Source organism: Centroberyx gerrardi, chromosome 14, assembly GCF_048128805.1.
Source record: "Centroberyx gerrardi isolate f3 chromosome 14, fCenGer3.hap1.cur.20231027, whole genome shotgun sequence".
NCBI classification, from domain to species: domain Eukaryota; kingdom Metazoa; phylum Chordata; class Actinopteri; order Beryciformes; family Berycidae; genus Centroberyx; species Centroberyx gerrardi.
Genome location: NC_136010.1, coordinates 30,594,255 through 30,618,768, shown reverse-complemented (window position 1 = coordinate 30,618,768; position 24,514 = coordinate 30,594,255). Strand labels below are relative to the sequence as shown.

The 24,514-nt window shown below is 40.9% G+C and overlaps 1 protein-coding gene across 5 annotated transcripts; it reads left to right on the top strand.

Annotated features, from left to right (window-relative positions):
- Window positions 1–10,688: 10,688 nt before the first annotated feature.
- Window positions 10,689–23,772, top strand: LOC139913100 (uncharacterized). Of its 5 annotated transcripts, none has more exons than XM_071901044.1 (3): window positions 10,689–10,802; window positions 11,483–12,065; window positions 22,752–23,772. In XM_071901044.1, exons 2-3 carry the CDS (start codon window positions 11,484–11,486, stop codon window positions 23,346–23,348), a joined length of 1,179 nt encoding a protein of 392 aa, XP_071757145.1. In that variant the 5' UTR covers window positions 10,689–10,802; window position 11,483; the 3' UTR covers window positions 23,349–23,772. The 5 variants fall into 5 exon arrangements, with proteins under 5 accessions (XP_071757145.1, XP_078144557.1, XP_078144556.1 ...); XM_078288431.1 differs by having other exon boundaries at window positions 10,708–10,802; window positions 11,341–12,062; XM_078288430.1 differs by having other exon boundaries at window positions 10,708–10,802; window positions 11,341–12,065.
- The last annotated feature ends 742 nt before the right edge of the window (window positions 23,773–24,514 follow it).

The following is a 24,514-nucleotide window of genomic DNA, read 5'->3' as shown; positions in this document are numbered from 1 at the left end:
GTGAGTATTGATTTTGAGTGCTTGTATCATTGCCTGTATGTCTGGGGAAAGGTTGGAGCCAGCTTGGGCAGTCTCCATCCATAATGATTAATATCTTATTGAAGTGGCAGTGTGTCACTCTTTATGTTTATGTTTTTGTTTTGCCCAGGGACTTTGTTACCACTTCTGGCCTGGCAATAACTGCCAAACAGGCCAAAAAGAAGTGGAACAACTTAAAAGACAAATACAAGGTAATCTGCCTGTTTCTCTGCTCTGTATTATATACTGCGAGAGCCTTCCTGAGATTCCTTTTAAAGAAACTACTTAGCTTTAGTTTGCCAAGCCATATATGAAACCTAACACAGACAACACAGATGCAGTGGCCCTTGAAATAAAGTGTACTTTGGGACTGTGAATACATTCAAACAATCAGTTTCACAGTGTAGTAATTAATACCCTATTTTCAGGAGCTTAGGGACCCCCCCACAGGCAAAGGGGTAGAGGCCGGTAGTGTGACTTCTGCCACCTGGCAGTGGTACAGTGTAATGGATGCTGCACTCCAGGGGCAGCACTCGATTAGTCCGCCCCTGGTTGTTGCAGCAAACCTGACTGCCACTACAGATGGCGCGGTCAGCACACCGGCCTCTGCCCCTTCTGCAGAAGAAGCCAGGGCCAGCCAGCCAAACAGGAAGAGGCCCAGGGGCAGTGAGGGTGTTCTGGACTTCCTGAGAGAGCAGGCAGAGAGGGAAGAGGATAGGGAGAGAGAGGCTGTTCGAAAAACTTGTTAATAAATTCGAAATAAATGTTGTTCAGTTTGAAATTCAACCCAGGCAATTCATTATTGAAAGCAATGGTGTATTGTGTATATTTACAACAAAACAAAAAAAAATTACAAAGTCCTATATTTTACAGTTATATACAATTATTTAGTCATGCAGTTAAATTTAAATTAGCCAGAACAAGAAAAACATTGCAACAAATGAACATATACAACATATATACACACATATCTATCTATCTATCTATCTCTCTCTCTCTCTCTCTCTCTCTCAATACCATCTAAATGTTTTAACTTCGAGTGAACATGACTACATCTGGAGAGGTTTACTGTCTAGATGTAGTCATGTTCACCCAGACATGCTGGCAGTTCCTCAGGAGCAGAAAGCTGGGCAGCAAGCCTTCCTCGGACACCGTTCCCCGACAGGTCCCTCTCGACGACTTCTGCGTTGCCCGTGTCATCCTCGCTGTCATCTTGGCCCGGGCCTTCCTCCTCCTCCAGGATATCACCTGCTGCCACACAAATGTTGTGGAGGATGCAGCAGGCACCAATCACCTTCGGGGCGAACAGAGGCCGGATCTCCAGGGCCCTCAAGAAGATGGAGCGCCAGCGCGTTTTCAGGATCCCAAAGGTGCGCTCAATAATGTTCCTTCCTCTCGCGTGATGCCTGTTGTACCGGGCTTCAACTTGGCCTGTTAATCAAAATTCACGTAGAAAATGTATGGTGTATTTCAAAGTCACCAAAGTAACAATTTGCTGTGTGTGTGTTTAATGAGACAGAGAGAGTGTTCTTACTTGCTACAGGCTGGCGGTATGGTGTCATGATAGCAACAGGACGCTGCAGGCATGGGTATCCTCCATCTCCTAATAGAAAGTACCCAGCTGGTAGATACAGGGCCTGTTGGTACATGGGTGATCTCCGTAGGACCAGCGCATCATGTACAGATCCTGGATTGCCAATGTACACATCCAGAAATGCGCCCTTGGCATCACAGATGCCCTGCAGTAGCACTGAGGGGAAAAGTTTCCTGTTGATATAGCATTTCTTCTGTGGCTCTGCAGGAGGAAGAATCCTTATGTGGCACCCATCGATGGCACCGGCAGCACAGCGGAATGCCTCATGGCCAGCAAGGCGAACAAAGCCGACCCCACCTCCTCCATCTCCTCTGGTTTGGGGAAATGAACAGCTCTGTGGAGGATGGTCATCATTTCCTCCACGACGTTGTGGACGGTCCTGCAAACTGTGGCTGGTGGCATAGCAAAGATGTCTGCAGTTACCCTGTAGGAGGCTCCACAGGCAAGCCAGTAGAGCGTGACCAGCACCTCTATTTCATGGCTCCATCCATGGGCTTTTTGCCAGGGCAGCATCTGGACCAGCATGTTGATGCTGTTCCTGGATAGCCTTAAGGCTGGTTTCAAGTCCGCTCCAGAAAAGAACATGGCGAGGATAGGCACATGGTCATTCATTTGTGCATACCTTTGTAAGGGACTTTGGTCCTGTTAAAAAAAAAAGAAATCTCTTTTTTAGAATTTTTTAACATTGTTTATTAATTGTTGTTATATTTATTGCTTATTTATGTGTATTTAATATTTATTCAACTGTATTCTAAATATGAATTGTCTGATATGAATTGTTGAAGTCTACCAGAATTAAATTTCCCTCTAACATCTGACCTGTTTGAGAAGGTTTCTATTTCTTTCATCTTGCTTGATAGGCAGTGTAAGAGCACACCTATCTTCCCAGGTTCTGAGTCAAAAAGTTACTGTAGCCTACATGATTACTGTATCATAGACATGAAATGTCCTGTTTGTGTTGAAGTCTGTCCTGGTTAATGACTAATGATGTACGTGACACAGATGAGGTACAGGTACTTCTTGCATTAATGTATATTAAACTGCATTAGTTTTTATCTAGGTGTACCAAGTAAACTGTCAAGTCTACATATAAATGGGTAGACAGGTTAACAAAAAAGCATAATGATTAGACAAACATACAAAGCTAGAGAGACATGCTAATATGGCACGTCTCCTCTCCATCCTCCACCGCATCCTGGCTCTTCTTTCCCGGATTCGCCTCCTCAGTTGGGCAGCCTCCTCTTCAGCTTCTTTATAAAGCATACCGACAGCAACAGCAATCAGGGTCTGATCCATTTTTATGTTTTTTGTCTAATTTTCTAATGTCTGATCTAATTTTGTTTCTCCTCATTTATCTACTCACCGACGTCCACAACAACAACCTTCCACAACCTTTTTCCCGCCACTGGCTTTTTATATCTTGGAACACTCAAAATATATACATATTAATATTTTTTTTAAAATATATATATATTTTTTAAATATTTTTTAAATGAAACGAAAAGAGGCAGGGTTGTGTTTTATATCATATTTCGTTTTATTGTAAATATACATTACAGTGAAGATAACGGGAGTAGACACATATTGCCAAGACGAGCTGAGGTGGTGACGTCATCAAGGACGTGCTGTTCCAATTGCAGAACGACGGTACTGCGTCCTCCCGTCCTCGGGAGTTTGTACTCCCGAGTCGAACTTGCCAAGTCCGAACTTCCAAGTACGCAAGTCCGAACTTGGCGTACTTGGTATTGAGAATCACCTACTGTCTTGCTATTTTGAAACAAAAAACAGTTTGTCTGCTTTTCTACACGAATTTATGTGGAAAAACATGTAGCTAAGTTGACATAATGTTAGACATGCCACCATTTAACGTTAATTTAAAAAGGAGCTATGTTAGAATTTTACTTTAAAACATTCTAAAATTAACTACAATTATCAATAGAATGTGAAGAAATAACAGTTATGACGTTATGTCAAAGACGTCTATGTATTGTGTTGCAGAGATATCTACTGAAGTTAGCATGTTAACCAGCTAGCCCCGGCCGGCCTGTCTCCTAATACCACTAAAGTAATCAATAATTAAAATAACTCACCGAGCGTCACACCAAAACAAGTCGCCAAATGTCTTCCTCGAAGTTAAATCCTTTGAAAAGGGCTCTGAAATATCTCTGAAATGTCTCTCTCTGAGTTATGTGTCTCTCTCTCTCCTCTCAAAACACAACAAACAACAGGCGGCAAGAGGTACGCTACTTATAGCCAGCATCATTCCAAAAATTCTGTTAAACCAATCAGGGGCGGGGCGGAGGGGAGGGGAGGGGGGGCTAGGATGATTCCAAGGACCCTGGACTGACAGGAACATGAACATAGGACATTAATTATCTGAAGAAATTATTTAGGGACACTAATATAATATTTTAGCCTCTTTGAATTTTAAAAATAAACTTATGGTGCGTTTTTTTCCATTCCTTTTTGCTAAAATCATCCATGTAGCCTACCATATCACACCCCTCAGTACAAACATCGAATGGTTCAGTCCTACCTACCAGTTGGGGCAAAGCCTTTGATACATTTTCAAAGATAAACACCTATTTATGAATCAAGAAATGTGAATCCCACTTTGTTGTTCACATTTTGTTCTGATTATCATTACATTGTAGTGGCAGCAAGGTGACTGCTAATGTTTTAGATCTTTTAAGTAATGATAATTTTATGCAATATGAAGTTTGTTGTTGGAGGAACATGCTATCTGGGTCTGAACAAAAGTTATGAACTAGTCTAGAGCAGTATAGTCCTGGTAACCCTAACCCTTTCTGGCATAAGAAACAGCAGCTCCTGAGGAAGGGGCACAGGTCTCTTTACAGTTAACAGAGCTGGGGCTCTAAGGAGAGAAGGACCACAACAAGGCATCAATTATTGGTTTATAACAAACATAAGCACAGTGAATATGACAGAAAGGTTTAAATTAAAAAACATAAATATAATGCATTTACCATCTACTTGTGAACCCTTCACTTCACTTGGTGTGGACAGTGTAGCTGATGGTACTACAACAGAAAAACTCTTGTCAGTCATTTATATTTTGGCAATATACAAAAACTGGTGTTAGTAAAGGCAAAAATTACCCATCTTTTCCTTCACCTGCTTTTCTCAGCTTTATATAGTGAATCAATACATAAACACATGTTCATCACAGTATGTATTGTACTGTTTCTTACATTAATAAGAATGTATTTCATTCATTCGTTTATTTTTGGATGGATTCATATTCAGTAGTAAGTCATTACAATTTAGCCTAAGCAGGGGAAGCAACATGGCACACATGCATACAACTGTTAGTAAATATATATTTTTTCTTTTCATCCATAAAAGAAAATAAAGACTGATACTTGCCAACATCATGACTGGTATTAATTCATAGTAACAAATACAATAAGTACAACACCAAAACACAAACATGACCAGACAAGGTCAATATGAGACAGTGGCCTAAACTTGACATGATTGATAAGAGTCCAAACCTGTGGACATGTACGTGCCAATACTGATTCATAGTAATTGTGCCACCTAGTGGCAACAGGAAGTAAGCCTTGTGTGACAAATATCATTCATTCAATTTATATGAAATTTGCGTTGTGTGGTCTACACTTCATATACAGCAACATAATGCATGTTTGGTGCGTGTTCTCTAGCGCCACATAGTGGACACAGGAAGTGACACAAAATGTGCAATACGACATGTCAACCGCCACGCACTCCACGCAGGACATAACATCTTACTCGTTCACACGGTGTCCAATGGTCGCGAAAGTTCACAGCTGCGTCAACCGGCATCCCGCCAGAACCCCCGACGTGCATGAAGGTGCGAGGGCCCGATCATCGCTGCTTGCAGCTTTAATTAGGGCCCGAGCACCGACTGGTGCGAAGCCCTATTGTATTTCAAGGAATTATTAGGGCCCGAGCACCGACCGGTGCGAAGCTCTATTGAAATGCAAGGAATTATTATTATATTTCCCTCCAATGAATCGCATTTTTAAGGGGCTAAAGGTGCTCGGATAGTTGCGAAACTTTGCACATGCCTCACAAGTGCTGAAAATTTTTATATTTTATGGGTCTTGCACATGGGTGTGGCAAAATGGCTCAATAGCGCCCCCTACAAAATTTTAAATAAATACCCGTCGCGCTACGTTTCACCTACATGTACGAAATTTGCCAGGCACATGTATCATGTCCAGACTTAAAAAAAAGGTCAATGGGTGCCATGACCTAAACCCAACAGGAAGTCAGCCATTTTGCATTTATTGTGGCATTTTTGGCCATTTACAGGGGTCATACTTTAACGAACTCCTCCTAGGAGGTTAATCGGATCCACCTCAAACTTGCTCAGCGTATATAACAGACCTTGACGATTAAAAGTTAATATAAGCTTGAGTTTTCGTCCAACGGCGTGGGCGTGGCGAGGCGTCGAATTTCCATGTTTCGCCACGAAACAGGAAGTGCTATGTAACTCAACTGTACATGGTCAAATCTGCCCCAAACTTCACATGTTTGATAAGTGTCATGGCCTCAAGACATCGACATGGCAATATTCATTTATAGTCATAGCGCCACCTACTGCCAACACAGGAAGTGGTTTGTAACTCGGCTGTACGTGGTCACATCTGCCCCAAACTTCACATGTTTGATAAGTGTCCCGGCCTCAGCACATCTACAGGCCAATATTCCGTTACAGTCATAGCGCCACCTACTGGCAACACAGGAAGTGGTTTGGAACTCGGCTGTACATGGTCAAATCTGCCCCAAACTTCACACGTTTGATCAGAGTCCTGGCCTGAAGACATCTACAGGCCAATTTTGAATCATAGACGTAGCGCCACCTACTGCCAAAAGCAAATGACATGTTTTATCCTGAAAATTCATAGCCGCATCGACCGGTCAGTGTCCAGTAACGCCGCCGCGGCTGCGGCACACCCCGACGTGCGCAAAGTGCGAGGGCCCGATCATCGCTGCTTGCAGCTTTAATTATTATTTTTCTGCCAAATGAATCGCATTTTTGAGGGGCTAAAGCTGCTCGAAAACTCACCAAACTTTGCCCAGGCCTCAGAAGTGCTAAAAAATTATATATTTTATGGGTCTTGCGCATGGGTGTGCCAAAATGCCTCAATAGTGCCCCCTACAAAATTTCAACTAAATACCTGTCACGCTACGTTTCACCTACATGTACCAAATTTGGCAGGCACATGTATCATGTCCAGACTTAAAAAAAAGGTCAATGGGTGCCATGACCTAAACCCAACAGGAAGTCAGCCATTTTGCATTTATTGTGGCATTTTGGTGCATTTTTGCCCATTTACAGGGGTCATACTTTAACGAACTCCTCCTAGGAGGTTAATCGGATCCACCTCAAACTTGCTCAGCAGATATAAAAGACCTTGACGATGAAAAGTTGGTAAAAGCTTGTGTTTTCCTCCAACGGCGTGGGCGTGGCGAGGCGTCGAATTTCCATGTTTCGCCACGAAACAGGAAGTGCTTTGTAACTCCACTGTACATGGTCACATCTGGCCCAAACTTCACATGTTTGCTAAGTGTCCCGGCCTGAGCACATCTACAGGCCAATATTCAGTTATGGTCATAGCGCCACCTACTGGCAAAACAGGAAGTGGTTTGTAACTCCACTGTACATGGTCAAATCTGCCCCAAACTTCACATGTTTGCTAAGCGTCCCGGCCTGAGCACATCCACAGGCCAATATTCAGTTATAGTCATAGCGCCACCTACTGGCAACACAGGAAGTGGTTTGTAACTCGGCTGTACGTGGTCAAATCTGCACCAAACTTCACATATGTGATGAGAGTCCCGGGCTGAAGACATCGACATGCCAATATTCAGTTATATTCATAGCGCCACCTACTGCCAACACAGGAAATGACACGTTCTATACTGAAAATTCTGAGCCGCGTCGATCGGTCAGTGTCCAGTAACAATGCGGCGGCTGCGGCACACCCCGACGTGCGCGAAGTGCGAGGGCCCGATCATCGCTGCTTGCAGCTTTAATATTCATGTTTGTTTTTCTGTTGTCATGTATCTCTAAACTGTTAAACCTTTACAAACCATACATGTTGTTTCATCTCATTCATGTCACTAATCAATGACTGACTGACTGACTGATTGTCTGTCTGTCTGACTGACTGACTGGCTGGCTGACTGTCTGACTGACTGACTGTCTGACTGACTTTCTGTCTGTCTGACTGTCTGACTGACTGTCTGACTGACTGACTGACTGGCTGACTGTCTGACTGACTGACTGTCTGACTGACTTTCCGTCTGTCTGACTGTCTGTCTGACTGACTGACTGACTGACTGTCTGACTGACTGTCTGACTGACTTAGAGTCTGTTGTTGATGATTGACAGGTAAAAATATCTTTCTTTAGCAACATTTGGTATTTTATTGTCATCTCATCATTCCAAGCTAAACTTCTATCTAGTTTTCTGTAATTGTTTGTCAGAATGAAAGTTTCTCCTAGATGAACATTGTTTGGTCTTCAACTTTTCCAACAAGCAGTTTCAACTGTGAGAGAGTGAAAGTCTCCTAACGGCCACTAGGGGGCAGATAGACTCTGACTCTGAGGGACAGGGAGTGACCAACACACACACACACACACAGTTATTGACAATACATTAGGCTTGTTACCATTTACTTTACTATTTTTTAATGTTCCCTGTTTATAGCTGTTGCATCGCTCAAGTTATATTATATCATATTATATTATATTATATTGTATTGTATTATATTACAGTATACTATAGTCACACACTTGACTGACAGCCTCACTATTTCAATCAGGGACAGACTGGGCAAAAAAACAGCCCTGGACTTTGACCCAGACCAGCCCACCACAACTGGCGCGCGGATACTCTACATGTGGATGTGACCCTGCCAGGGTAACGATACCTTAATTTTACTTCACCATACTATACCAGCCAAGGTATCACGATACCAGTATCATAGTAGTAGTATCATAATAATATGATATTATTCTAAACTGAACAAAAATATAAAAGCAACATGCAACAATTTTCAAGATTTTACTTGGTTACAGTTCATATGAGAAAATCATTTGAGAGAAATTCTGGGCAAAGGAGAAATGCTCAGTAACAGGGATGTAAACAAACTTGTACAGAAGATTAGAGAAAAATAAGCTTTTTATGGAAAATTAACAGGATATTTTAACTCAGGAAACATGGGACCAAAACTTTACATGTTGCATTCGTATTTTTGTTCAGTATAGTTTAACTAGAATACTCACTGAGAGATGGAGGACACAATGAGGGCACTCTCCAATGACTTCAGCTTTTAATCACATATTTTTTCAGCCCCACCCTTTTCTTCACGTTTTTTGCTGTCCATATTGGCTTTTGACAAACTACCACCACCAGCTACACCTGACTCTCTCAGCTCTCTTTTCAACCACTCTGTCACTAAAGGCAAAGGCCCAAACACATGTATGGCATGTGGTTCAGCATCAGTGAGACAAACATCTTGGATTACTTGCCCTGATATTTTAACCCTTCATGTGTCCCGTGTAGGTGATAGTTGCTTGGTACTAAGAGATTCTGTATTTCCATCTGAAGTAGTTGAAATTCCTGTAGGTGAAAACCGAAAAATCAAGTACAGGTTGTGCTCACTCATCTGTCATAGTGGTTATGAGGCTTCACAAGGGCACTTTTGGTCATATTTATTTTTTGACCACGTTGTTGTGAAAGCAGATGATTGCCGCATATCAGTCATATCAACAGCACGTGCAAATCAGGCAGACCAACATACAGCAGAACAGCATCAAGGAGTCTACTACACAGCTGTTCTACAGAGAAAAAAGCCCATGTAAAAAGTGTGAGCAGGAAAGCACTGTCGAGTTATTATCCTGTAATGTAATTCACACACCACATACCTTACTTCTCCAGATGCAGAGGGGTGAAGATTTCCCAAAAAAGTTTCACTCTGCCCTGCTTGTATAACCAAACCAACTATGCTGTATCCAATATCATTGCATTTTTTGACAAGTCCCCATTTTTGGCATTGTACAATAATCAGATATGGCACATCAAGACAAAGCCATCACAAGCAACAATAAGTTATTCCTTTCACTTTATAAAGAAATTGCTGACTAAAGCAAGCTTCTTTCTTGTGTCATATGAGAAAACCCAGATTATAAAATTGCTCAGCTTTCAAGAACAGGAACAAAATCACAGATGTACAGACAGATGCAAACAGCAGAAAAAACAACCAGAACCATACCAAAGCCAGTGAGCAGCTTAACAAAGACCCTAACTCAAGAGGACTTTGGCCATGTATCGAAAGGTGGGTGGCTGAATGACAGCACAACTGAAGAGTATAATAACCTATTGCTCATAAATGTTAAAGACAGGCTGCACATATTTGTTATCCCACTTTTGTGAGCCAAAAGTTGAGGAGCCTTTGGTGTGATGACGTCAGTGTTCTACCTGAAGTTCCAGAACCCCAGAAAATTGGTGGAACTTTGAGTTGGTGATATTGCCAGTTATTGTAAAATCCCATTGGGGAAGCATAGTTGTAGATTTCACCAAGAAAAGAGAGTATGGTAACAGCATAGTATTAGATGTTGAAATTATGGATTCACTGTTGCAGTATGAGAAGGAGCTAGTAAATACAATGCACATACAAATAAAGTTAAACTGTACAGTGTCCAGTTTAGTCAGAAAATGTCACAGTGTTAGTATGGCTGACTTTGAGAGCCTGCCATGACTTTTCTTAAACAGCTTGGACTTAATGTTAGTTTGTAGTGAAAGTACAGGTCTGTGGGAGTGTTTTGACATATAACTTGTGCACATACAATGAAAGGTGACCTGTGTAGTGTTTAATCTGTGTAGCCTATGTAGTCCAAAAATGCCAAATCTCTATTTAAATGTTTTTTTTGTGCAAAAAGATTTGTTTTTAGTCAATATTTGAGTGTTGTTGTTTTGTAGAAATTACGCTTTTATTCTGAAAAAATCGGACCGGAAGTCTTATTCTTACTGCCCAGCCGGAACACAGCCAACTGGAGGAACACAGCAGCTGAACACAGCCGGAGTAGATAGTTGAGTGTGAGTGAGCCTGTTATACAGAAAAAGTTGGGAGTTTATGAAGTACAAGTGTTTAATCAAGGTATGAGCAACAATGTAAGTTCCTTGAAATTAATGAGAGGCATTTTTAGGTATGTTTAAGCTTTCCTCGACTCCATATTGATGATGATATTTGCGACTATAGGTAATGCTAGTTCAATTGGCGTTTGCTAGCTGCTTCCGATCTCTTGCATGGAGAAAATGTAACGCCAAACTCCTCAAACACTTGCCATTTTAATGTGGACTTTATCTTCGGCATATGTAGCTACATACCAGATAGAACATGATTTAGGACTTTTTATGAATCGCTGGGGTCAATTGATAAAGTTGGCGTACTTTGAAGATCGAATATTGCTGGTACAACAGGCGTACAAATGCTAAAAGATGAAATAGTAGGCTATTGAAATAAGAGCTGCTTGTTGGATTATATTTTCGCCGACGTTACCAGTATAACCCAACGATTTGTAAAACCTCTTGAATCCCGTTCTACTAGGTATGCACATTTGCATATAAGTAAGGCAACCTTAAATTGACGGATTTTTAATGGCGTGGCGTGGGAGAGAACGAGCTTAACAATTGCTTTCTGTGTGTTTAGCTATAGGGATGCAATTCAATTGCAGCTCAGCATGAGACCATCTCACCGTGGCAACTCTGTTTCAGAACAGTTTTATACTATAGTTTAATCAACTAACTCAATACATTATTAGAGTATGTGAAAAGTTGTTGATATTACACAGCATGGATATCCTTGACGGGTTTGAGATCTACATCCCCAAGAAGGCTGAGGTGAAAACCATCCCTCTTTGGAGCTTGTCAAACTCAATGTTGAAGTGGATGGGCCTTCCCCAGTCTGACTGTGATGGCTCCAGGAACCTTGCAGCCTCCCCAGAAGGCATATGGATTTCTCCAGCTGTCATACGGAAGAGAGGCCACCCATCAGCCAACCATACAGGAGACTCAGCCAAAGAGAGCGTGTCTTTACTGTTGAGCAGAAAGCTTCGGACAGCTCAGGTTCCCTTCCAAATGTCTTTCATCTCCTCCAACCACACAGCCTACAGGGTGCTGGGAGACACCCTTCCTGGGAGGAAGGCGGTTTCCGCCCAGACCAGTCAATACTCCATGCTTTCTCACTGCTCCCTACCTCACACCCACCAAGATGCCATTGTCATCTACCGTGGCCGGGTCTACCTGTCCATCAAGAGGACCAAGCGAGTCAGAAGTCAAGGAGAGACACATGAACCAAACCCAGTCGCCCAGTCTTTGCTGAGTGATTCTCTCCTTCCTGCAACATCAGCATCTACCTCTGAGAGCCAGAAGGTGGTAAGACATGGCTCTGTCTTGTTTGTCTGTGGCAGGTAGAAGTTATTTACATGTATGGAGACAAGGGTTAGACCAATATATACAGAATGTTTTTAGAAATCTGATATGTGTCAGTCATGGTTGTCAACCACTGATATGATGAATAAGGGTGCTCCATTCAGGATTTTTGGGGCTGATCACCGATCGCTGGAAGCAGTATCGGCCGATACCGATCACCGATCACGGGGTCTATTTGAAGCCTTCTATTCATCGTGTAGCATTATTTATTTATTTAACTATTCTTAACAACATTGTATATTAAGTAGGGATGCACGATATGGATTTTTTTCAGCCGATACCGATAACTACGATAATTACCTGCTTCTCATGGCCGATACCGATAAGATAACCGATAATTTCACATCTTTGTATTTTAAAAAGAAGTTCATAACCTGTAGTTTGTGCACACCTGAGGGTAAGAAAGGCTAAGATGTAGTGAGCAAAGATGGATGATTTAATATTCCATAGCTCTGACCTAACCAAATCTAACTGACATCACTATTGTTAACACAACAAAAACAAAGAACAGTTCTGATTCTTCAAATGTTCATTTATTTTTTCTAGTAAAGTACATCAAAAAACATACTTTGGCTTTTATAGAGCATTTTGCCTAAGAATTCAAATTAAATGCTTTGACATAATCTGTCAAATCAGACATGTCAATGTATTAAATACAGGTTATTATTAATAGTAAAGTGTATCACTCAATACAAAAATAAAGGCTTTTATAGAACCGAAAGCCTATGGCTGCTTAGTCTGCAGATAAAACCCAATGACAAAAGGCATATAGTAGACTGTTATGCTTAATAAAGAAATGGAAAAGGGTTTGGGGACAGCTATGCTACTTTTAGTGCATGAGGGTGAGGTAGGTTTTTCTATACTTTGGCTTTTGTAGAACATAAAGCCTATCAAATGTTTTGCATAAGAATTCAAAATAAATTAAATGCACTGACATAATATGTCAAATCAGAAATGTCAATGAATTAAACACAAGTAATTGAAACAAAAAGTAAAGTGCATCCCTCAATACAAAAATAAAGGCTTTTATAGAACTGAAAGCCTATGGCTGCTTAGTCTGCAGATAAAACACAATGACAAAAGGCATATAGTAGACTGGCCCCTATGTCATTTTATGCTTAAAGGTATCCAAAGGAGTTTTCCCTGTAAACAACTCATTTTGTATACATTCACATTTTCACCCAAATAGACAAGAGTTTTCTATTGTTGTTCTGTAATCTACATACTCACTGGACTAACGTCAGAAGTCCATATGTCCGTGGTAAAACTTATGTCACTTACGTTGGTATCGATCAGACTATGAATGTGTGTGGCAACCACATCATACAGGGCAGGTAGGGATACGTCTGCAAAGTAGCGGCGGCTTGGGAGAGTATACCGAGGTTCCAAATGCGCCATTAGCAGGCGAAATCCTTGGTCTTCTACCACGGAAAAAGGCTGGTCATCAAGTGCCATAAATTCCGTGATTTTGTCATTAATTGCCTTAGCCTTTGGGCTGTCTCTAGTAAACTTCCTGCAGTTTTCAAATGCTTATTGAATAGGCAGTACCGCACTCGCTTTTTTTTTTGTGCCAACGCTAGCTGCTTCTTATTCCTTCAATACATTTTCGTTGCGATGACGACCTTTCAGGTCACTTATAAGATTTGTTGTGTTAAAACTTGTAGACTTTTTCCCTCCTCTCGGAACCCTTGCACAACATGTATTGCAAATTGCAATCGTGTTGTCTTCCTCTAAAACTGTGAAAAACTTCCACACCGACGATGACATGTTTGGCTCTCTAGTCCACACTGCGTGGCTCTACCCAGGTGCAGCAGTTTGACGTCATGAGCGCGACAACGGCGTGCTGCGCTTGTTAAGTCAATGAAAGCAATATTGGCTTCGTATTATCGGCTGTATTTATCGGCTATAATTTCATTATCGGAATAATACATAATAATATAAATTTCCCATTATTGGCCGATAATTTATCGGCCCGATATATATCGTGCATCCCTAATATTAAGTATTAAAATTAAGAGATGAGAAAGTATCATGAATTGACAACTGTTTATTGGCAGGCAACATGTGCAACATATTCCACTCTCTCTCTTAGAGACAAAACTTAAACCATAGCAGCCTACGCTTGGTTATTGGCAGCAGCTTAGATCTTAACAAATGTAGCTTTCCTGTGGAATAAAATAAATACAATTTTATAAAATAAAACTTAGAATAAAAGCTAAATGTGCACAACACACCAAGTTAGAACAATAAATTATATATAGGCCTATTGAGGCAACAAAAATCAATTCCAATAGACAGAAAACACAGGGCCTTTATCAATTTACTCCAACTTTAGAGACTATAAAAACTTTAGAGACTATAAAAACTGTAAACTATAAAATATTTTTCAATATTAATCTGGATTGAGGGAGCAAACATTCAGAGTCAGAGTTAAAAAGTAAATATTAACGTTTTCAGTCCACTCAGTGGATACTGACTAGCACCTACAGTAGCCTATATACAGCTAATCTGCTAGTCTCGGAAACCCAGCTGTGTTCCGAATAATGTTAATAACCCTTCAGTGTTTCCTCTAGGTTTTTTTTTAGCAGCGGGGGGAAAGGGTTTTGTTGTACCTGAGTGGTGTGGTCGGAGTGAATATCAATAGGTAATTAAAAAATATGAAAAAAATTGACACTTGACTGCAAAACAAACTTTAGAACATACTCCACTCTCCTCACTTTCTACCCTCTCTCCTGCTTCACTCTGCTCTCCTGCTCCACTCGCCTCCACTACTCCTGCCTGTCTACTTGTCTAATAAGGTTACATTTGAGAATGAGTAACGTTAGATAATTCTCTCACATCACAAATATTTGATCACGCAACCAGTAAGAACATTAAAATATTGTAGTAGCCACCACTAACGTTACATATTTTAGAACCAGAAGGCATTTCTTTCCCTTCAAAACTTCGGGGCATAGCTAAGAACCTTGAGCCCCTCCCTTGCTAAAGTAACGTTACCTGACTATCTCCCTCATCGACATCAGGCATCTTTCTCTTCTTGAAGAAATATTTTAACAAACTCATCTGAAAATGCAATCAGGAATATTTTAATACATAGCTTATATAAACATTGTTGGCAATTATTTTACCAACGTTTATGGCTGCGTTCGCATATAGCGTTTTTCCCCAACTGCCAGCGCCCTTTTCTCATTAAAAGTAATGGGAAGCGGCGCACAAAAGGCGGCCGCTCCCGAAAAGCGCTGCAGCATTTTTTTCGTCAGAGCGGAGTGCTTTCAAAAGTTGAGAAATGTTTGTTTTTTTTTGTTGAGAAATGTTCAACTTTTCAGAAAAGCGCCGGGTGACGTGAACCGCTTTTTCCAGCCGACCAATCGCGATGACAGAGACGCTGGCCGTTTCCCATAGCAACAACAAAAATGGAGAAAGTGAAAGTGCCGGTGGAGAAATGGGACGTTGTAATAACTGAATTTCCGTTACCGCAACAGCGATCATAAAGGCAGTATGGATTATACTGGACATGTATTGGAAATATCTGGTAAGCCTTTGCTTGTTGCACAACACTGTTCTGTCTGTTAGAAGTGCTAACCAGCTGGTTAGTGAGCTAGCAGCTGCTCAGCTAACGTCAGGTGACATTGCCGTGATCCGCTTTTTATTTCTCCTCACAAAAAGCGCTCCAGGCAGCGCTTTTTCCACATCAAAAAACGCTGTGTGTGAACGCAGCCTTTTAATCTACCTTTCTCTCTCTTCTCTTTCTTTTTCTCTTCTTTCTCTCTCCCTCTCGCCTCGGCCGGGTGTCGCCACTTCTGTATCTGTCGTTTCAAATTAAAAGCCCTCTGCAGAGTCATGTAATTACGACTTCATGACATTTCATAAAATTCTGCAAAATATATATAACGGAAACTCTGCCCTTAGTTCTTCTTTTTGGGAATTCAGCCGGTCGTCTTCTTGGCATGGAAAAAAAAATATCCCTCACGCCCGCGTGTGCAATGGGAGGCGAACAGATGGGTCCGGCGAGAGAGAGAGTGAGCGAGCGAGACAGAGCGAGAGAGAGAGAGAGTGAGCGAGACAGAGAGCGAGAGAGAGCGCGACACACACACACAGAGAGAGAGAGAGAGAGAGACAGACCGCACAAAGAGACTACTTCTGTTTGGATCTCTTCCCAACTTGTCTCTCCCTAACATTTTTGCAAATGTATTGTCTTTTTCAGACACCTGATAGAACTGCCAGACCGGTGAAGCGTTTTTAGCAGCGCATAGAGAAATTGTCTCACGTGTTTTGCGTCATCTGATCGGCCTTTATAGAGACCACCGATCAAACTATTTAGAACGAATATCGGCCGATAACGATCGGTGGCACCCTTAATGATGAATGTATGATGCATCCCTAGCCGGTCCCTATTGGGTCATTCTGTGTCAAATCAACCAAATTTCAGGAACTTCGCCAGCTCGAACTTTTGATTTTGATCATTTTTCTCCTGGTGGAAGATATACATAAATGATGAAGAAAGCCCAAATATTAAAGCTCACTGATCATTATTTACTGAGTTTCCCCCAATTTTGTAGAGTGAGGGTCAAAACGATAATTTTCGCCTATGATTTGGAGCAAGTTTAGGGGTCTAAAAGCGACACTAAGAAAGGTAGCAGCTCCACTATTTTTCTTTTATAGAGACGCTTGTAGGTAGACAACAAGATTCTGGCAGTTTCAGCACTTGATTTTGTGATGTATGCCTATGGCAGTAGCTGAACAATGAAAAAAAAAAAAAACAAGTGTAGGGATGTTAATGATTAATCGACGATCGATTAATCACCGTTAACAATTTGATCGATCAAGCATATATTAATCGATAATGTACGTTATGTGCTATTTCTCATTTTTTTCGGAAATGATTTACCGCCACAAGGGCGCAATTTAACTTTCACCGCCTATACAGAGGAAGAAGAAAGCCAAGCAAGCGGGCAGAAGCATTACACCTGAAAAGACAACAGTGTTCATTGTAAACATTGTAATACAAAGTTGAAATACAGCACCTCTACAAGCACAATGAAAGAGAATGCATTCCCCCAGCTGGCGAAGTTGGCGCGACACTATTTGTGCCTCCTGACCCGGGACAGCTGTTCCCCCGGAGCGTGTGTTTCAGCGGATGGACTGACTGTCACCAGGCTCCGCACTGGACTCATCCCTGACCACGTAGATACGCTCTTATTCTTAAATAAACCAGTAGATTGTCATGCCATTGTTTCCAATACATAAACTGTGGCAGCGCCACAATATCGGCACGGCCGGCACAACATAAACAGTTAATCAATGTATAGAAATAGATGTAAATCGCTCTGTAATGCGTCTTATGTGCGCATCACGTCATGTCTGTCATTTGGCGATGCAGTAGCTCTGTACTCAACCTGACAGTCCGTCTCCTGTTCTGAAAACGTTCGTAAAAAAATATAAAATTCCACAATTTCTCCGAACTCGCATGTGTTGTAACGGTAAAGAGTAACTTGATACTTTTCAATCGGACAATTCTAACGCTGCTCGACACTCAGAAAGTTAACATGAGTGCAGTGCAGAGACTTCATTGCATATTCCACCAGTTGGGTTCTGTTGGACACAATGTAAAGACAATTTAAAGTAATTAACCTAAAGAAAGTACATTTTCAGCCTGTGGGAAACACTGACGTCCGTTGTCGGGGGTCCCGACTCTTTTGAATTATGCTTGGTTGAGTAGGCCTAAACACAGGTGTAAAAACACGCATTTTGTATTTTCTATGTCAAAAGCTGTTTTTTACATAATGATTAATCGATTAATTGGTCATTAATGTGACCGACGATCGATTAAGGAAATTTCTGAAAATTTGCATCCCTAATCAAGTGTTTTTTTAAGAGTTTAAATGTTAATCACTCCAAACCTATCAAAGATACCTCAATATCCTTTTACTTCCTGGTTTAAAATAAAAATATCTTGGTGTCCATGCATTTGCAAGGACCTGGGTGGTTTATTCTCTTAGATAATGACCTGTGAATATAGCTCCAGAATTAAGTAGTCAACTCAGTAAATAAACTCAGTAAATAATGATCAGTGAGCTTTAATATTTGGGCTTTCTTCATCATTTATGTATATCTTCCACCAGGAGAAAAATGATCAAAATCAAAAGTTCGAGCCACCGAGCTCTGGTTGAGTTGACACGGAATGACCCATTTAAGAAAAAAATGACCACTGGGAGGTGGCCCCTTCACAAGGTTTAATAGCCAAGACTTTGATCTTTCAAAATATATTCTCCCAGCATAATTGAGGAGTAAAAATCAAAAACCCCAAAAACTAAGGTTTTGTCCCAATTCTCAAGAATGGGTGCTATTTCAAAAATCATGTTGTGTTTTTTTGCCAAATTTTTGCCAAAATGACCAATAATGGTTCGGATGGCTGGTTCAGCATATTCCTGAAGCGCTGAGGGGACGGAGTGATAATGAATCAGTGATATTACTTCAAATTGTGCTTAGAGGGAATTATTTTCACCGGACATTATGACCGGAGAGATTTAAATATGTTGGACTTCAACAGATTGTCCCGGTAAAAAAACGGTAATTACCGGATAACGGAAACCCAGAATTACGCACACCTCAACCAATGTAGGTACCTTGATTAAATATTGCACAACCAGCACCAGGCTCTTGCAAAATAGGTACAAACTTCTGTGTTTTTGTGCGCACCAAGCTGGTAGGTTATTCCACACAGCTCCCAAGTTTCTACAGTACAAATCATCAGGAATACAGGAGACGGACAGTGACACTCTGGAGACGCGCTGGACACAGCAGCTCACAGCTCCATCCAAACACACCGCAACAACTGCATGCGTCGTCTCCTTCCTTCCAACAGGTTTCCCAATAGCAGAGTCTGAAGCATGCCATTTTGAAATTGTAATAGAGATAGGCATAAGGCTGCGACAACAACATGACGTGGTAGAGCAGAAGTATGGCTGTGGTTGTTTTGATTAAATTTGAAAGTGGCGAGACAGGAAACAAGTTATTTTTATCAAAAAAATATATACAGTATATCCCATTTCTACAATTCTTTCTGGATAATCAAACTAAGTGCTTCAGTTACGTATACGGGATTATTCTGGGGAGTTGTCAGTTTATGCAATCATGTAAACGGCTTAATCAGACTATTGACTTAATCGCAGTATTGGCAATAGTCGCATTATTATAATAGTCGCACCCCTACTTCCAATGTCTATGGTTACTACGATGAAAGTGAAACTTAAAATTCCTCTCCAAACTGTATTAACGGCATTTGTAAATGGTAACACATTTTATTCAGAGATTTATAACACTGCTCATATTAGTGATCAGATATTAGCGATCAGTATGTTGTTAGTGTGTCCATTTATTATTTAGTAGCCTAACTTGAACATGGAAGCTCTGAATATGTGCTTTTATTTTACAGAATACAAAATAATGGTATTCCCGGTGTGGGTCTGATAACGCCGGTGTGGATTCCAAGACCGTATGCCACCGGTAACACCGCCCACCGCGACAACCCTAGCTTGGACCCCTAAATATAGCCTCAAGCGGTGATTGTAGGGGTACAATCACACTTTGAAAACACAGTTAGTAGTTATGGCTAATTTGTGTTTTTTGTCAAGTTAATAATTTAATTACAGCCGTATTGTTCATCGCACATTGTTCCAAGTTATTCAGTGGCTAAACTTTCTATTGGAAAATATGCCTCTTGTTCTTGGCAGTTTACAACTTAGAAAAAGACAGGTATGCATTTGAACCACAATCTTTGGCATGCAAGACAGATGCTTTACCTACTAAGCCAAATACCCCTGACAGTTTTTTCTAAAGGGAGAATTATTGTGATACTGCAGCCTATAATTGAAAGTGCTAACCACTTTATAGAACTTTATAGTGCTCTCCATTAAAGAGTAAATCAGTATTAAATCACATGGGCAGAAAATTGCCCTGTTCTGCTCTCTATGGGTTTACATTTTAAAACATCTTGCACTTGCCAAGTCATAACCCTTCATCTGCATGTCTCAAATGGCTTAACATACCATCATATACGATACTACATCACTACCATACTACATATACATCAAATGCCACATCATATACATAATATACTACACACAAACACGCTCACACCTATGGGCAATTTAAGGCCCTGACACACCAGGCCGACGGTCGGCCGTCGGCCAATGTCGGGCCATCGGTAAGAGTCTGTGTCCCTAGTTTTTGCGGTGTGTCCCGCACCGTTGGCACTAGTCGGACCCCTGTCGGCTGCTTTTGCGGCCGATTGAGCATGTTGAATCGGCAGCGGAGCCCGTCGGTGAGAGAGATCACTCTGATTGGCACGAGAAGAGAAACGAAAGTGACAAAAGCAAGCAAACGACGAAGTCGTGCCATTTGCAACTTCTTATCAGACATATTCTCGATTAGAAGTAGCGAAACCGTCTGTGATGAGCGAGAGTGGTGTGAAAATGGTAAGCAAACGCTGCTTTGTTTACGGTTTGTATATCCGCAGTCCTAGGTCTTCCGGTTTCCCTTTTTGAATGACGAATACAGACTACCGCCACCTGCTGGTATGGAGAGTTATTTCCCCTCACGCAGGCGCAGAACGTACGTGCTAGTTGGCCGTTGGCTGTAGTCTTTGCGGTGTGTCCAAGTGCAACTTTTTGGACCAGACAGGGGACGTGAGGCGACGCAACAGTCGGCCTTCATCGCCGCTGGTTCTTTGATGTCGGTTTGGTGTGTCAGGGCCTTTAGAGTGTCCAATCCACAAAATGTTAACATTTGCTCCTACCTTTTTAAAAATGTGAATGAGAGGTTGAATTTCGGGGCACTGTTGCGAGTAGGGATGCAGCGATGAACTGATGTCACTGTTAACCACGCTTTAAAACGCCACAGTTTTCTAACCGTAAGCAGTTTAGAAGCTATGGTATCTCCGTCTGTGGTTTTATGATCTTGAATGCAGCCTCATGTTGGCACAAGATTGCGCCTGTCAAAATTTCTCATGAGAGTCAATCACTGTATGTGTGTTTGTGTGGGACCTGCATTAGCTAACACCATCGATAGCTAAACAACGTCCCAGCTTTTTATCCAACAAAAAGGACATTAAATCAGTAGTGTGCAAGTATTTTGGATTACTCAAAAATGAACGGGGGTTGTTGAAGAAGACTGATGTTCAATTTGCAAAACCTGCCAATGAAAAGCAGCTGCCTGTTGGTAAACACATCTAACTCGCATGTGTTAGTAACAGGATTTGTAAACAGTAACCTGATAACATGTCTTCTGCTGCCCTACAAACTTTAACAGTAGGTAACATATTACCTTGTGTTATTTCAGTAACGTTAGTGGAATTAGGCAATTTAACTGATAACTGTGTGGCTGTGCTTCAATGCATTGCATGAATTGTGCCATGGGCCTGTCCAAGATACGTGCTTGACAAAATAGCTTTAACTGCTTGATGAATCCAACACTGAACATAAAAACAATCAACTTACGTCTGCATGTGCACATTTCGTCGTGGTGTAACGCAGTGTTGTCATTTGTTGATGCAACAGAGGTATGAACCGAGATCGCGATTTTTAATATGATTAATCGTGCAGCCCCACTTGACAAGTGCAACATGGTTTAAAGTTTCAACCCATAGAGAGCAGTGCAGCAGCAATTTTCTGCCACGTGATTTAGTATTGATTTACTCTTTAATGGATTTATAATTATAATAATTCTCACTTCACTTATTTTCTCTTCAAAGAAGCTATTAGTGGTGTTTGGCTCAGTAGATTATTGTGTGCTGAAGATTGTGGATTCAAATCCATGCTTGTCGTAAACTGCCAAGAACAATATTTATATTTTCATATTTTCCAATGGAACGTTAAGCCATTATGAATTAGTTGAACGTTGTGTTATGAACAATATAGCCGTAGTTAGCCTAAATGATCAACTTTATCAAATTGCCGTGAGCTGGTAAATAGCGGAGACATCAAATTTGGAGCAATGATAGATATTGATGTGCAAATGCTGTTCAAGTAGTATCCAGTTGGCCGGTAAAAATGTTCAACTTTGAATCATCATAGTAACTCTATCATAAGTCTTATTTGCACGAAACGTGGTACACATATCCAGCCATCCTTACTCAAATTTGCATTCAAGGACCACTTTTTGTTAAAAACAAATTTTTAACATCTCCTACACTGTTTGACTCATTACCACCAAAATTGGCCAGTAGTGTCAGCGGACCAAGCTCTTCAAAAGTTATTCATAGATTTTTGATATCTACTTTTGTTTTGCTGATATTAACTCTTAAAGTTGTGAGGAGGCATGGCCTGTCAGCTAAATTGTTATAACTTCATAACAATGGACAATATTCATGAAACTTTGGACATATTATATTTGAACATGTTGAAGTACATTGAATAACGTGTGCCAATGTGTGCAAAGCCATTTTAAGATCGATCAAAAGGGGGCGACACAAATAACAAAAATGTACATCTCTGAATCCGATTGACATAATGTAATGAAATTTTATTTCATGCAGATCTGATTTTCAAAGTTGGCAGATGTGGCCAAAGTTGGCTGCTGTACTGACCATTTACGCTCTTGTATGTAATCAGTGCTTTGTATTTCCTCCAGGAGTTGTTGAATGACTACTACAGGTCGAAGAAGAAACTTGCCACATGTAAAGATGGAGTAACACATAGTGAAAATGAGGATGAGTTTATGAACAAGGAAAGGGATGCATCATCATCCAAGGCTGCACATTCTGTCCCTCAATCCAGTGATGGCATTCACAAAGTGGACAGCCTCTGTCATGAGACTAGTGGAAAGGATCCTGGAGGGAAACAGGCTATTGAAGAAGATGCCAGGAAGCCAACATGGTTTCAACAGGAAGGAGAGGAAGAGGAGGTGGTGGTCAACAAAGTGATACCTACAGGTAGTGGGGAATCTGAAATGGAAGACTTGCGTTGTCAAGAGGCTGCGAGTGCTGATCAAAACGATGTGGACAGTAATTTGCAAGTCAGCAGTGATGAAGTCGATGATGCCATTGCTGTTACAGAGGACAGTAACATTCAGAGCTCGACCAGGGGGGCACTGCTGGGTTTGGCTTTCACCTCCACACCAGTACCTCAGGATTTTGACTTTGAGCAGCTGGCTCAAGAGGAACTGATTTCCCAAATTAGAGCCAAACTCAGAGAGCGTGAAGCTGCTCTTAACAACCTGCAGTCCTGAGAATGACCATTCATTCTGAGCTAATGAATGCATGGCTGTACAACAGTAATGAGAGTGTGGGCTCTCACTCCCGAAAAGCCAGACATTTAAATTATATTGAATTACTGTTAGGTTTCAGTATCATTTGGACATTTTCCGTACTGATACCAGTATTTACATTACCTTTTAATTCAGTATATTTTTCAATACTATGTGCAGATCAAAGCAATTCAGCTGCCTTAATTTAATAGAGGACCAGCTAATGAATCAAACTGTTAGGAAGATACTCTGGATGGTGTTAAAGGATAATACCAGTGTAATTTTATGTTTTTCCTATCGACTTTAAATCTTGTGAAGAGTCTAACCCCAGCAATGTATTTTCCACAGCCAGAAGCTACTAGTATCTGTTCTCCTGCAGATTTGCCTTATAAAGTGCTGCACTCTATACTGATCACTTGTGATTTTTTAAATCAATCAAGTTAAAGGCCTTCAGACTTGACAGCATTTTGAAAATGACAGGATATTTAAAAGTGTTGAACCTGTCACTGGGATTGTAAGTGTAATTGTGTTGGGTTCTTCTTCATTGTGAATGTAGAATGTTGACATGGTTGATTCTGACCGTACACTGGTCAGAATCCAAAACCTGCAGCAGTTGCTTGAGCAACTGCAACTGCAGGTTTAGGATTCTGAATGAAGAATTGCCACTGATGTTTTGATGTTTTATATTTTAAAGTTAAATGCATTCTCACATTGAACATGTGTAGTACTACTGTAATTTGTGGTGCTAATTTTTTTGGCATGGGATGAATTATTAGTATATGGAAATTATTAAAAGCATTCATAGTGAATACAAGTAGGGTTAAACCACAGAACTTGAATGGATAGACCGGTCTTTCCCATTCAAATCAACACTCCTGGATGGTCGGATCGGCGGCCTTTTTTATGTGTACCGTTCCATAATATAAAACCTCCTTGGTACCGTTGGCCTAGCTTCCGTATAAATGTGGCCAATATTATCCTTTTATTAAAAATGGGAAGTCATTGTCATCTACCTCTGATATGATGCAGCTTGATTTGATTACATATTTATTTTAGAATTGATCAATACTACATTGGTTGTCTATGGGGAGCCTTTAACCTGAATTGATTTTAATAAGACATTTTGATCATCATCATCATCATCATCA

Coding starts and splice junctions, on each gene's coding strand:
- LOC139913100 (XM_071901044.1), top strand. CDS start 11,484: ATGGATATCCTTGACGGGTTTGAGATCTACATCCCCAAGAAGGCTGAG. Junction 12,066..22,751: donor CCTCTGAGAGCCAGAAGGTG/GTAAGACATGGC, acceptor TATTTCCTCCAG/GAGTTGTTGAATGACTACTA.